Raw genomic sequence first — 14702 nt, forward strand, 5'->3', positions numbered from 1 at the left:
CCAGCAAAATATCTCTTACTTTAGGGCACAATGTGAGAGTAACCGTTCAGATGATCAGTTAGTTGTCAACGAAAAAAATAAAACATTTTCTAAGCATCTTTAGCCTCATTCCACTAACTTTTTTCAAATATTGAGTGCACGCTCTCTCTCTCCCCCCCATGTATATATATATATATATGTATATATATGTATATACCCACACACAGAGATATATACATTTAACAAACATTTATTAAACCCTAACTTATGTATTTCTGTCACGTAGTCACACTCAGCCTACATCTCAGAATGTGAGTCAACCTGCTTTCTATTAATTTCATGGTGAGCCTAGGTTTCATTCCAGATATATCGTCTGTGAGGTCACAAAGCCTGGCTTGAGCCTGAGCTCTACAGAAGAGACTAATGGGGGCTCAGAGGACCAGGAGGCAAGGAACTCACCTTAAGAGTCCCAGCACCTAGAGGCTTCAAGTTCATCAGGCTCCTCTGAGGAAATCGTAGTTTAAGGAAATGGTCATTTCCTGGGTGACCAAGGTGGTAAGGAAGAAGGCCCTTGCTGACCAAAGGTTATGCACCATTCTTGCACCATCTGACTGCTTTGGTAGGTCCCAAGGTGTGTTGCATCAGTCATGGTTCTGAATTTGCTTTTGAGTAAGTGCTAAAGTGTTACAAAACTGTGTCTCTGGAAATAATTCAGCTTTAATCATTGATATCCTTATCTCCTCCACTTCTACTTTCACTGTTTCTTTCTGAAAGCGTACAGCCTGGTCTTCAGTATGTCCTGCAGTTAGAAAGTTTCCTTCCCCTTGACAAATGTGACGTATCCATCCTCTTTCTTTAACACAGCCAAAATCCTCGTTACAAGTGAATCTCGTGTTGCCTTATTTCTGTTTTATGGTGGGTTCTGTTTTACTCATTATATACATCCAGTGCAGCCTCACCGCCTTCTTCAAAACTGTTCTTTGGTCTACTTTTCTTAGAGCATGTAGTTGGAGCATAATAAAGCTGTGAGCTCAAACTTGAATACTTCAGTCATTTGGAGAATTAAGTTCCTCAAATCACCCCAACTCAAGATTTAATTTAATTTTGGGGATGAGTGCTTTATCATGGTGTGTCAAGAGATTTGTGATGATAAAGTACTTACAGCCCTTTCTGAGCACTTCCATAGGAATGTAGCCGCAAGAGGCCTGTGCTTCCCCGGGGACAGTTGGCATAGATTTGCCCCACAGCAGTCATATTAATCAGAGCTCTCACTCCTATTGAGCCAAAAAGTCTAGACTCCACTTCTGCGTGATGTTCCAGGCGGTACCGTCAGCCCACGAAATGGCATGTGAGCAAGAACTTCTGCTATCTCTGATCTAGACTTTGCTTTTGCTTCGCTGAGTGTGTTACTGTTTCAGTGTTTATCTTAGTGGATTATTATATGCCTAAAATACTAGAAATTGAAGAAATGGAGCTATATGTAATCACCATTTTTTTAATCTCATAATAAAGGTACAAACCCTTAGTCAACGACTTCTGTTTTTCTCACATTAAAACAGTACTTTACTTATAACTGCTTTTTTCCTCAGCAGACTAGGAGCTGAAGGCAAGGAAATTCCAAGTGCCAGGGTAAAGACTGGTAGATGAAAGGGCTGCTGAGGAGGTGATGAAAAGGCCGGGTGGAAAAATTCTTTAGGCAGTGAATTCATGGACCCAAACTGAGCCCATCCAAGGCACAATGCTTTACAGTCTGACACAAGTGAACTCATTAAATAAGCACCACTGCCTGGGCTCTAGGACAGACTATAGTAAATTGATCCTTATTAGAGTGAGGGAGAAAGTGTTCATGAAATAAGGCAGGTGGATAGAGAAGACTCCATATGTCACCCAGCTGGGGCAACTGTCCAACAAAGTAAACATTCAGGCTTCACTAAAGATCATGGTATTTCTCCCCATGCCGATGGTCCATTCTAGAACCGCGTGGAACAGAAAAGAAAAGAACCCCCGGCAGCATGCCCACAGAGCTTCTGAGAGAGGAGGAGTGACTGGGAGAAAAGCAGGATTAAAGGGAGTCATGCATCAAAATAACATAAATCTTTTATTGAAAGTCACTTTATTGATGTTACAGTGAGAGTAACATAGAAAAGCGTGGTACCTTATTAGCTTCAGAAGTGAATACTAATAAAATTGTGCCAGAAATCTGAACCTTAAGTTACAGTGACCTTTAAAAACAGCAAGATTTTGTTTACCTACATATAACAACTTTATAACTTGAACAGCCATGAAACAAATTGCACTTGATCTGGAAAGCAGTCGCCATATATTTCAGTTGCTGTTTGCCAAAACCCAGTAATAATGTTTAAAGTAGCTTAAGAACCCGAAGTGCAGAGTAGCCGAGAGAATATAATGTTAAAATGAAGCCAAACTATGTACACCTGATTACCTGGTTACCAAAAGTGAAACGGTGCCGCCATTAACACTTCCCCACGCAGTGTCTTCCACTAGCTGTAGATGGGACATCACCCCTTGAAGATGATAGATGTGGAAAACACCAGTACACACCTACGCTGGCTAACATATGAACTGCTATGTTTAGGTAAAAATGCTCCGTTTTTAAAAGAAGTCTTTTTGTGATGCTACATTGGAGAGGCAAGCCTCTTCCAGGAAGTTAAAAAAGGAGCACGTGCTTATTATTCTGAATAAACCTTTGCTAAGCATCTCTGAAGTTAGTGTAAAAAAAAAAAAGTTTTCCATACAAAACAAAGATGTTGGGTCATTTTTACCCATTAAAAAGACTGGCTGTAGAATCACAGTTTGATTTTGTACTGGATTAGAAAAGTGGGGATTCTCATCAGGCAGTGATACACATGTATAATTTAGCAAGAACTCTTGTATTATTACTGAATAAATGTATTAATTCCTATCAGCACTTTCTGTATTGTGTTATCTAGTGTAACTTAGCACCACTGTGTTTAAAGATTTGGGGGCTCTTTGCATTTTTTAAGAGCTTGACCATCAAAACACAAATCCATATCTGAAACTTCATAAAACGAGAGACTAAGCCCTAAAGTAAACGTATCATAGTATAGTACAGTATTGTATGCATATGTATTTTTTAACGAGAGGAAAATGCGCGTTTCTTCAAAAACTCATAACTCTTCAAAAACAGTATTGATGAATTTGTTAAGCATATTATCTCAACATTGCTAGACTCATTGTATGCCTTTTTGTAAAAAACGAAAAACAGAAAAGAAAAAAAAAAAACACTTTTTCCCTGGTTTTGATTTCAAGAACACCTAAAAGCATGAAATGATGATGTCCTTAAGCCAAACCTCTGTCAGCCTTGAAGCACCTCCAGGTACGATACAGGTTCTATGAACGATGCAACAGGGACAGCCACACCAGACAATGAGGCTTTACAACAGCCAACACTCAGTAAAACTGCAAAGCACACAGGTCTGCCCTAGGCACGCAGCACTTCTCCCTATCATACCACCAGTGGCCGACCTGTGCTCTTCCACTGGCTTGGCTTCTGAGCTCTCCCTGCGCCTCTCCATTCTGCTCCTATCCAGGGCTAAATGCCCCATGACCTCCCAAGCCTTGCTGTTTCTTATCTCCCCTCCAGCCTGAAACACACCCTGACAACCAACCTCTCAGTGACTTCCCAAGTTGCATAATCCATGCCCAGATGCCGATGGAAGGCTAAAAGTGCCTCTCTCCCCTAATTCCACGCCCCAATGGTTCCCCAAGTGCCAATTCAGGCGAATAAGTGACTTACCTCCATGGCAGTGAAAGTTCCTAGTCAGGAGAAAAGGTCTGACAGCTACTGAAGAGAGAGCGACTTTGGAAGTAGGAAGGGTCTGGAAGCATCTCTCAAACCCACAGTGAGAATGCTTACTGTTTGTCAGGCTATGGATATAAATGACAAAAACACTAGGCAGGTTTTTGTTGTTTCCGAATGTTTTGTTTTTCTACCTACAAACTGAACCATAAGATGCCCCATTTGGGGGGACTCTGACAAAGAAGAAGTACTCCTGATTTCTAAGATCCGGCTCCATCTTTGTTTGCTCTGCATCTGCAGGTGGGGTGGAAAATTCCTCTTGGAATTAAAAGCACCTGCCCACAGAGCAGATGCTAGGAGCATGCCCCGAAGGTTCCCAGCAGGTGTGGCTGCTCCGACCCCCACGCCCAGACCCCAGCACACACCCAGAGCCAGATAGGCTGCTCCCTCTCAGCTGATTTTCACAAGAGCAGGCTGGGCTCCTCAGGGTCCAATAAACAGGGGACGCTGTTTAGGAAAGTTCTTAGCTCTCCCAGGCTGGAGGAAAGTTGCTGCCTCCGAAATCAGAAGTCTTAGCCCTTCAGAAAATATCTCAGAGGAGAAAAATTCAAATTGAGCCTCCAATTAAGCCCTATGTTTGCTTCGTATATATTTTAAGCTAATAGAATGAGAAATTCATCTTGACTCAATTTAAGAAAAGAAGTATTTGAGTGTCAGTTTTAGAGGAAACATAGACAGGATAGAAAAAAATAATTAGAAGCATAAAAAAGTAGACATTATGCTACAAATGGGAGTCAGAACGTTTCATGTAAAATTCATGTCTACTTACCAACTGGTACGATTGTACTTAAAATATGCTGCCCAGGGACTTCCCTGGCGGTCCAGTGATTAAGACGCTGCGCTTCCACTGCAGGGGGAACAGGTTTGATCTCTCGTGGGGGAATTTAAGATCCCACATGCGGCTTGGCCAAAAAAAAAAAAAAAAAAATGCTGCCCATAGGGGGCGTCCTGGTAGCAGGGGGCGGTGTTCTATCAGGCTGCGGAGGCAGCAGGCCTGCTTCCCTTTCCTTCCCTCACTGCCTTTATTCAGCTCCCCTTCCCATACACTCGGCAAGCTACTCGGTAAGTTCCAGTATATTCCCTTTTTAAGTAGAATAAAGTAAAATAAAATAGTCTTCTCTTTACGTAAGGATTTATTATCATGTCGAATAACACAAGGAAATATTTAAAGCACTAAATATATATGTTAAAATAGAACTACATGACAGCGGGAAATGAAGAATGGATGAGATTAATAAATGAACAATTTTGAAACACTGAAAGTGAACAGAAATACCATATTTCCTCTAGCCCATAGGTAACTACAAAAATTAAAGAAAACCTAAGAAGGTAAAAGGTAAAGCAGACACAAAAAGATCTGAGACAATAGAGGGGATTAAATTATGCAAATCTGCAAGGGGATCAACAGAAAAAATAGAGAAATGTTAAGACTGTTTGGGAATTCAAACATAAATAGTCCTTCTGTGGAAGTGCACAGAATACCTGATTTTATCTTTTCAGCAACTTCTTTTAGAAACCCTATCAATCTTATGTTCAGAAATCTATGCTGGATTGACTTTACGCAGTAACACAATTTTAAAAGCCATTTTAAAAGCAAGGCGGGTGGAGGTGGGCAGGGGAGTGAAACTGTAGTATCATTTAATAAAGCACCTATATATCAACCTGGAAAATAGCTTTGGCATTTACTTTATTAGTCAACATTTTATTTTAAGGAAAAGCACTGGGAATCTTTAAAAAAATACAGCAACCACAAATTGAAAGGCCTCCTGATGCTGCACTGTTTGAGGAGTTTATTCCTTTCCACCGATTGCATGTGGCCTGGGGGCCACTTTCTAGCTGGGAGACCCCAGAGGAGGGGGCCACTTCCTGTCTAAAGAATGAGGGGCTGGACACAGAAACCAGTTAATCTGACCAGTCAGCTCCTTTATAGCTCCATGTTTCCCACACCTCCTTTGTTGACACTCTTAGGGGAGAGATATGTGTTGCTTTAAATCAGGGTTTACTATACTGTAACAAATATGGATAAATGGAACATCTCAGGCTGCAGAGTTGTCAATCTGAAGTCTAATCTACGCACAAAACTTCAGAAAGAGAGAAAAAAGGCATACAATGGAACACAAAGGCCAAAAAGCTGCTCTTCTCTGCTTAGTATAACAGTCCTATAGTTGACTGGGGGCTATAAATATTAGTTTCACGATACAAACTGCTATGTGGCCTCTAAGTTGCTCTCCAAAATAGATACTCAAAAAAAATTAATAATAATAATAATGCTGTGCTTGCGTTTAGTGCCATGGGTCCATTCTCCCTGCTTCAGTGGATGAAAAGTCATAGATATTTAGATTTAATACATCTAGAACACCAACCATGAGTTCACATATAGGTACTTCTCACAACTAGCCACTGAAATTATAAACTTGTCAAAGAATGCGGCAAATGGCTGTAAGAATGTTTACACATTCCTAGATAGAGTAGATATCTAGAATAGAACATCAAAGGTACTATAAAATCATAGTCTCTTGGGGCTTCCCTGGTGGCGCAGTGTTTGAGAGTCCGCCTGCCGATGCAGAGGACACGGGTTCGTGCCCCGGACCGGGAAGATCCCACATGCTGCGGAGCGGCTGGGCCCATGAGCCATGGCCACTGAGCCTGCGCATCCGGAGCCTGAGCTCCACAACGGGAGAGGCCACAAATCATAGTCTCTCTGCAAATAAAACACTTTTCATTCAGTTCTATGTGAAGTTTATTATCGAGGAGGATGACTATAAACTGTATACCTCTAGAGCAACCATGTCTCCCAAAAGGCACAAATAATGATTTTTCACTTGAAATAATAATCTTCATGTAAAAATAATTCAGAAGGTAAGCAAAGACAGAAGGGTGAAGGGATCCATTGACTACATAGCTAATCATTTGTGGATTCTTTCAAATGAGGGATGTGTAACCATTAACTAGGAAGCATATTTACATAAGGTATCTTACATTCAAATCTATAACTCTTTTATAGTCAAAATAAACCTTCTAACATTAGCCTTTTATACACTCAATATCAGAAAACATTCAGTGCACATTAAAGTGATCTTGGTCAAAAGCCACTTTATTTGCTACATCTTTAAATCTGTCTGCCCTCCTGTCCTTGGCTTGGGCTACATGGCAACATCACCCAACTTGAGACTGATGGATCATTTTATCATAGTCTCGACAATCACATCCCTTCCTGTCATGAAAACTGCTGTTTATACTTTATCATTTTGGATAATTAAACTGCTTTTCAAACGTTTTCAAAGACTTTCAGAAGAGAGGTCCGTTACGGAAGACATAGACACATAGAGGAGAAAACACTGCCTTCTAACGGGCCCTTTAGTTTGGGCCTCCAAGATGATTATACACGGAGATGAAATGGGTTTTGTTCTCGGACACTACTGGCAGAGATCAAATTTAGAGGATATTTCTGAAATCTTGTCTGCAGATTCCATTCCTCTCAAGAAGAAGGAGAGAAAATTAGAAAATTCAGAAGTACTCTTTACATCAAAGCATCTGATTGATCCCATTAATTTCTGAGCTCACTTAGGGTCGCCTCCCAAGAGAAGTTTTCTTTAAGAATGGCAGAGCTACATGATGACAGCTATCGAACTTTGGTTTTAAAGAAGGGGATTTAACATAGATTTCTCACTTTTCTATGGATTAAAAACGTAGAGAGTTCAGAACATCAGATTCTACCCCTTGCCGGCTGTTTGGATAACTTCACAGTTGCTGCACACTTGGAGTTTTAGGTTTCTTTGAACCCTCTGCGACCTGTTGAGGCTTCCCAGCCCAGCTGGTAGAACCTTCCATATCTTACTTACAAATCAGTGCAGAATGACCTGCTGGGACTCACATCCCACTGATGATAAATACCCTCAATAAACAGTGTGAAAGTTGTTTTCATTAAAACACGTCATTCATGTCACAGATAAGGGTGGCTAAAAAGCTTTGTTAAAGAACAAAAGTTTAGGCCACAAAGGGTTAGAGTATTGGCAAGTTGGAAGCTACCAATGCATCAGCAGCTGTGGCCTCCTGTGTCTTTGGTGCATTTGTTTAACTCAGCAGGACACACTGCTGTGGGACTCACAGGCCCCCCCAGGTGAGACTAGCAGATGTGCTCTGGCACCGAAAAAGGATAGCCACTGAGGCAGGCGCTATAGCCCCCAGAAGGAAGATGGACAGGCTGGAGGATTCCCAGGGAGCGGCCAGCTGCTAGCAGAGCGCCTTGAGGCAGTAAGCAAGCTGTGGAGGCCCTAAGTTCTGTCGGACATTTTGTTCTCTTGTTCAATTAATTACTCAATAAAACTGCCTCTAGACTGTGCACACTTTAAAGGGATAGCACATGGTTTGGACAAATACCAATTATGGGGAGACACACATACATCCCTGACCACTATATTTACAACATCATCCGGTCATAATCTTTAAAGACCATTTGATGGATGATGACGTGATTGTGACTGATTGTTTTTAGGCATCTGGCAAAATACACTTGTGTGTTAACAGCTGCTTTTTTTAAATTTTAAAAATGTTTACATATGTACAATTGTCCTTGTATGCTGATATAAATATGAAAAGTAAAAAAAAAAGAAAAAAAAAGAAAAATACATGTTTACAGTTAGCATATGGGATATTGGCCTCTCAAGCTTTAAAGTCCTGCAGAAGAAATCCTATATGCCTTAGCCCAGCATGCTAGTTTCTATTATGGGATGTTGTTTCCTTAAATGTGGAAAACAATAAACAGAAGCCTCATGCACATAGCATTACTGTCTACAATGAGGATGTGCTTCAGAATGTCAAGTTCTGAATCCATTATTGTCCCTTAGGAAACTTGCTACATTTGGGTCATGTGAGTTAATTTCAGTGATATTTCTACATATATCTGTCATGCGGATTATCCATTAACATACCAGTACCTTAGTTGTTCCATGTTATAGTGTAACATTTCAGTAGTTCTTTTCATGGTTCAATTAAATCTGAAGCCAATGACAAAAAGAAAATGGTATCCAGATGTGAGTCTCGGCTTCCTCTCCTCTGTGGCATTCAGAGATGTTTTCGAGTTGTTTGAAGAGCAGATAGATTTGCAGTGATTCAGTGAGGCTGAGTTTCTATAAAAGTTGAAGTAAACAGTTTCGATGTATCACATGTAAACAGCTGATCTTAAATGGATGTCTCCCATAGCTGCACAACAGAGAAAAGCAAAATTTCACACTGCGAAAGCAGGAAACAGACATATTCTGAGCTACAAAGATGAAAAAGATTCAGTAATTTCATCTATACTTATGTGATTGTGGATGCGAAGTCTCATAATGGATAAAATAAACACTCTAATTTTTAGTTCTCTTTTTCCTCTAAACCTGAGTCTCAACGTTTTTAACAACGGCCACCTTTCAATACACAAAACCCTCACATCCTCATTTAATATTGGGCTGGCCAAAAAGTTCCTTCGGTTTTAAAGTAAAAATAAAAGACACGTTTTTCATTTTCACCAAAAACTTTATTGAACAACATATTCACCCTTTTGTTCCACTACCTTCTGCCATTTTTCAGGCAACTTCATAATTCCATCTTCCCAAAACTTTTTATCTTTTTGAGCAAAGAACTGTTCCAGGTGCCTTTTACAGTCTTCCAGGGAACTGAATTTTTTTACATTAAGAGAATTTTGTCAAGACCGAAATAAATGGAAATCCGAAGGTGCAATGTCTGGTGAATACAGCAGATGAATCAGAACTCCCCAGCCAAGCTGTAACAGTTTTCGCCTGGTCATCAAAGAAGCATGCGGTCTTGCGTTATCCTGATGGAAGATTATGCGTTTTCTGTTGAATAATTCCGGATGCTTTTTGTTGAGTGCTGCTTTCAGTTGGTTTAACTGTATGCAGTACTTGTGGGAATTAATCATTTAGTTTTTCTGGAAGGAGCTCATAATAGAGGACTCCCTTCCAATCCCACCGTATATGCAACATCACATTTCTTTGGATGAAGACCTGCCTTTGGTGTGGTTGGTGGTGGTTCATTTTGCTTGCCCCACACTTTCTTCCGTTCCACGTTATTGTACAGTATACACTTTTCATCGCCTGTCACAATTTGTTTTAAAAAGGGAACATTTTCATTACGTTTCAGTAGAGAATTGCATGTGGAAATATGGTCAAGAAGGGTTTTTTTTTGCTTATGGGGAACCCAAACGTCAAAGCGATTCAAATAACCAAGCTGGTGCAAATGATTTTCAATGCTTGATTTGGATATTTTGAGTATGCTGGCTATCTCCCACGTGGTATAACGTTGATCGTTCTCAATTAATATCTCGATTTGATCGCTATCACCTTCAACGGGTCTGCCCGACTGTGGAGCATCATCCAGTGAGAAATCTCCAGCACAAAACTTCACAAACCACTTTTGACACGTTCGATCAGTCACAGCACCGTCTCCATACGCTGCGCAAATCTTTTTTTTGCTTTTCAGTTGCATTTTTACCTTTCTTGAAATAATAAAGCATAATATGCTGAAATGTTGCTTTTCTCTTCCATCTTAAAAATTAAAATGGCTACACAAAAATTCACCAATTTTGATACGTTTTTTTTTTTAATGCACGCTGACATGACAGCTGTCACAATGCAATCCAACAAAATTGTTTCGAGTCCAGTTAAAGACAACTAAGTGCTACTAGAGCCATCTTACGGAAAAAACCAAACGAACTTTTTGGCCCACCCAATACTACTTGAAAGTTTGAATAAATTAAATATTGTGTCTCAAATGAAATAACTTAAAATATTATTTTTTTAAAACTACACATACCCTTATTTTCCCCAGGATTCTGATACAGCCATCTAGAACAGTAGTTCTCAACCCAGCTGTATATTTCAATGATCTGGGGATGTTTTAAAAATCCCACTGCCTAGACAGCACACCAGACCAACTAAATCAAAATCTCTCTGGGTGGGACTCAGGCATCAGTATATTTTAAAAGTCCTTCAGACAATTCAGTACAGTCAATGCTGAGAACTACTGACCTTAGGAAAGTGTGAGTCCATTAATACCACCACCGCCCAATTAAAAATCATTGCTCTGGGCCTGTGGTCAGGCTATACACTCTCCAAATCCATCACTATCTGCTAAACAATTGTCCTCTCTCAGGAGTGGACATATCAGAGTAGAAAGATGTATCCAGGGCAGGATGTCAATTTTGTAATTCCCTCACCTCTTCCCTCTCCTGGCCTCTGCCACCATTTCTTTTTACCAGCCCCATTGATATCTAATTTCTAAAATATTCAGTAATTGCCTTAATGGACTGAATACAAGTTTGGCATGATCAAATATAAGTGCAATTCAGTTCACCAGAGAAGGAAGGCCAATTAAAATAAAAGTAAAAAGATCAAGCTGATAAAATACGTTTCCAGGCAATACGATGTGGGTATAATTATTATGAACATGAACAAAGAAAGACTAAGATTAGTGTAACATAGGTTGCATCCAATTTCCAACCAAATCCCATTTTTACTGGAAATCTGGGGCCAGTCATAGTATGATACCCAATGAGTTTCTGAGGAAAAAAAAAGGAGGAATAGCTAAGTGACTAAGTGGATGTTTCTCTACAGATTCTCTTAATATGTTCTCTTGACTCTTCATGGAAATATTCTGTTACCTACTTTAGGTCCGCTTTATATGTCCTTTTCATTAAAAAAAGACACCAGATCTCTCAACTGTGAGGATCTTTGTGTGTGGATGACACCTGTTGGTGGAGACAAGTGAAAATGAGTGGTTAAGCAGGAGGTGTGCAGGGCGTCTGAGGGAAAGAAGATCTGGATTGACGCTCAGATGATGATACAGAGTAGTTAAGAGTCCAGACTTCACCTTCAGTGAGCCCAGTTTCTTCACAAATGGTTACGAAGATTAAATAATAAATGACAGCTCGCAGAAAGAAGAGAGGAACAAAGAAATGACACTGGGAAAACCTGAAGGTGACGATTATCCCAGTGAGGAAAAAGGAACCAAGAATTGCCAAGCCATCGCTTTTAAGAATAGGCATGACCTTGGCCGTGTCTGGATAGCTGTAACAGAAGGCTTGCTGATAGAAAGATCTGCTCGTTAGATTGTCCACAGCCCACAAAGACAGCCCAGAGACAGGGGCTGCCTATTCTATGGGATTCTGCTACTTGCTCATGGGAACCAAGAACCAAGCAGACCTTTCACACAACTGTCCCCAAGGCTACAGTCTTCACAGCTGCCCCAGTCAGCCTAGAGAAAAGGTCAAGGGCCAGCCATTTCTTCTGGAGGATGTCATTTTCATGGGCTCTCATGTGGGAACATCTCCAAAAACCTGCACCCTGGCATGACAACAGTTAAAAGAATGTCCCCAGTTAGATAGAACAAAACAGCAATGTAGACAATTTATCAGGGAGAAAATGTGAGGTGTTCTACTTCAGCAATTCCCTGGGGAGGGAAGGAATGACATCAGCCTAAAGTTTTATTACCACATACTTATATCACAAACAAGTGGATGCCTACTCACAAGTCTTTTTTTTTTTTAAGGCCAAAAGCTGAGTGCTGGGAATCTGAGTTATCGTCTTCCTTTCCATCTTTTACCATTGCCCATATTAATATATGAAGGTAATTTTTTGTATGGTTAATAAAATACCACCGATTGTTTTTAAAGTCTTTTCGATTATAGTGATCTAACCAGCACATGTTTTCTTACTGACTCTGAATTGATCAAGTTAAAAATTGAATGATCCATGTTTACCTTGGACCCCATAATGTAAGTTCAGGGTCTAAGAGGCTCTGAAATATCTTTCAAAACCAAAAAGCCTAGGAACCAAGGACTCACTAGCAGATAAATCTGTCCAGGCTTTTAAAGCTTTATTTTTTTGCAACATTGTTTCTGAGAAGATCAAAATTATAGTGTAACTGACCACAACAGAGCCTGGACACCAATAAAGGTAATATTCTTTAGTTATATCTTTCACGTAAGTTTCTGAGGGTTGGTCTGCCTCTCTAAACTCGACTGTATCTCAAATTTCACATAATGGATGTGTTCTGGGAATGATGTGAGACTAAATAAAATCATAATTTAAATGTAAAGGAGGACTTAGTATTTACATGAAACTTCTGATGAATCAGTTTTATAAAAATAGTAAATTCCAAATATGTTTTTAATGTTTTTTTTAAATAAAAGGTTGCTAAATTTCACCATACCCTTGGCCATACTCTTTTTTTTGTTTTGTTTTTTTGTGGTTTTTTTTTGCAGTAGGCGGGCCTCTCACTGATGTGGCCTCTCCCGTTGCGGAGCACAGGCTCCGGACACGCAGGCCCAGCGGCCATGGCTAACGGGCCTATCCGGACTGGGGCACGAACCCGCATCCCCTGAATCGGCAGGCGTACTCTCAACCACTGCGCCACCAGGGAAGCCCCCGCCATACTCTTAATATTACAGATTTTCAAGGTTCCTTTCCTTGTACAGTTATCCAAATTCCACCCCCATCCCCAAGACACTGATCTGACTTTCTGTCATGGGTTCCTATTTTTTAAATCCTACTGGGTCTTATTAGCCAACAAAAGGCCTGAGTTAGCAAACTGGGCATGGAAATGAGGCTGGTTTACTTAATCTCTGGCATTTCAAGGTATATGTAAAAACTGATAAAGCAAAATACACTCTCTGTTTTGTCTCTTCCAGGTTGTAATATATTAGCTGCAATGAATAAAAGATGTAAATATATAGCAGTGAATAGTTAATATAAGCCAAATATCTCTAGAATTCATCAATAATTAAACAAATTTGCCAATACAAATCTGGGCCCAAAAAGCCCCAAGAATCTACTATTTTCCAAACTCAATTCTTCTCATGTTCTTATGAACAAAAAAAGGAAAAATGGCTCTCTCTTTTAAAACATCAACTCACAGATAAACGATCATGACTGAGGATGTTAGCATATGGAAGAAGTTCCCACATACCCTGGCACTTTGTCGGTTCACTTTCTTCTCCTCATCGGGAAGGGGAGGCATTGGATAAGGGTATTTTCTGCTGGAGGCAATAGACCCAGTTGACGAAGAAGGAGACTTGGCAGGAGATAAAGTCCTGAGACGTTGAGAACACATGAAATACATATTATGTGATTGCCTAATATCTTTTCAAATATCTGAAAAATGGGTTCAGAAAGAACCCTCTGATTTCTACTTTCATAGGCCACTACTGCAAAGGTTTAACTACTGGGACATACTCTGTCATTCACAACACTAGAATGCTAGAATTTTATCTTCCTAACTTCAAAACTGCAATGGATTGTTTAAATATTAGTACACAGAATACTTTTCAGCTAGAAAGCCACTAATGAGGTTTTTTATAGAATAGATTTTTAAAAAGCTAAAATGAAGAAGGGATCAAAACATACTCTAAGAGCTCATAGTGGTAAATTAAGTGTACGATATATTAATAGTCTACCTTATTTTTATCACTTAATGTAAAAAATGTTTTTAGTCCAGTAATTCCAATTATAGTTTTAAGATCTGAAAGTACAACTGATACATTTATTAGTTACTAAGTCACACACCAGTTTACACAAAACTCATGCATTCAGAGGCCAGTGTGTTAGTTGTGAAAGAACAAAGGCAAATACGAGGGTTTTAATAACACATTAGTAAACATGCAAGCGGTAAGGAGTGCAGAGTTCCAGCCAAACAAAGAATCTGATGAGAACATACAAAAATGGTCTGATTAGTCCCTACAATCATCATTTCTGTATAGGGGAGGATTCTAAGCCATAGACATAGACCTTGGTAACTCATGTAGGGTATACCTGTCATGTCAATAAGGTGGCAACACTTTAATGACTGGAATTTTACTAAAACTAAAACCAAACACAACAACAAA

General features: G+C 39.8%; 1 protein-coding gene across 3 annotated transcripts in view; it reads right to left on the minus strand.

Annotated features, from left to right (window-relative positions):
* Positions 1 to 6466: 6466 nt before the first annotated feature.
* The window catches only part of ADAM22 (ADAM metallopeptidase domain 22), a 232614-nt gene continuing 224378 nt past the window's right edge, over positions 6467 to 14702 (minus strand). For all 3 annotated transcript variants that reach the window (XM_024755073.1, XM_024755072.1, XM_024755071.1), the window contains 2 exons: positions 13787 to 13910; positions 6467 to 9022 (listed from right to left, as the gene is read on the minus strand). In XM_024755073.1, the coding sequence (XP_024610841.1) occupies positions 9002 to 9022; positions 13787 to 13910 (145 nt within the window). In that variant the 3' untranslated portion in view covers positions 6467 to 9001. The remainder of the gene's footprint in view (positions 9023 to 13786; positions 13911 to 14702) is intronic.

Source organism: Neophocaena asiaeorientalis, unplaced genomic scaffold, assembly GCF_003031525.2.
Source record: "Neophocaena asiaeorientalis asiaeorientalis breed wild unplaced genomic scaffold, Neophocaena_asiaeorientalis_V1.1 scaffold36, whole genome shotgun sequence".
NCBI lineage: Eukaryota > Metazoa > Chordata > Mammalia > Artiodactyla > Phocoenidae > Neophocaena > Neophocaena asiaeorientalis.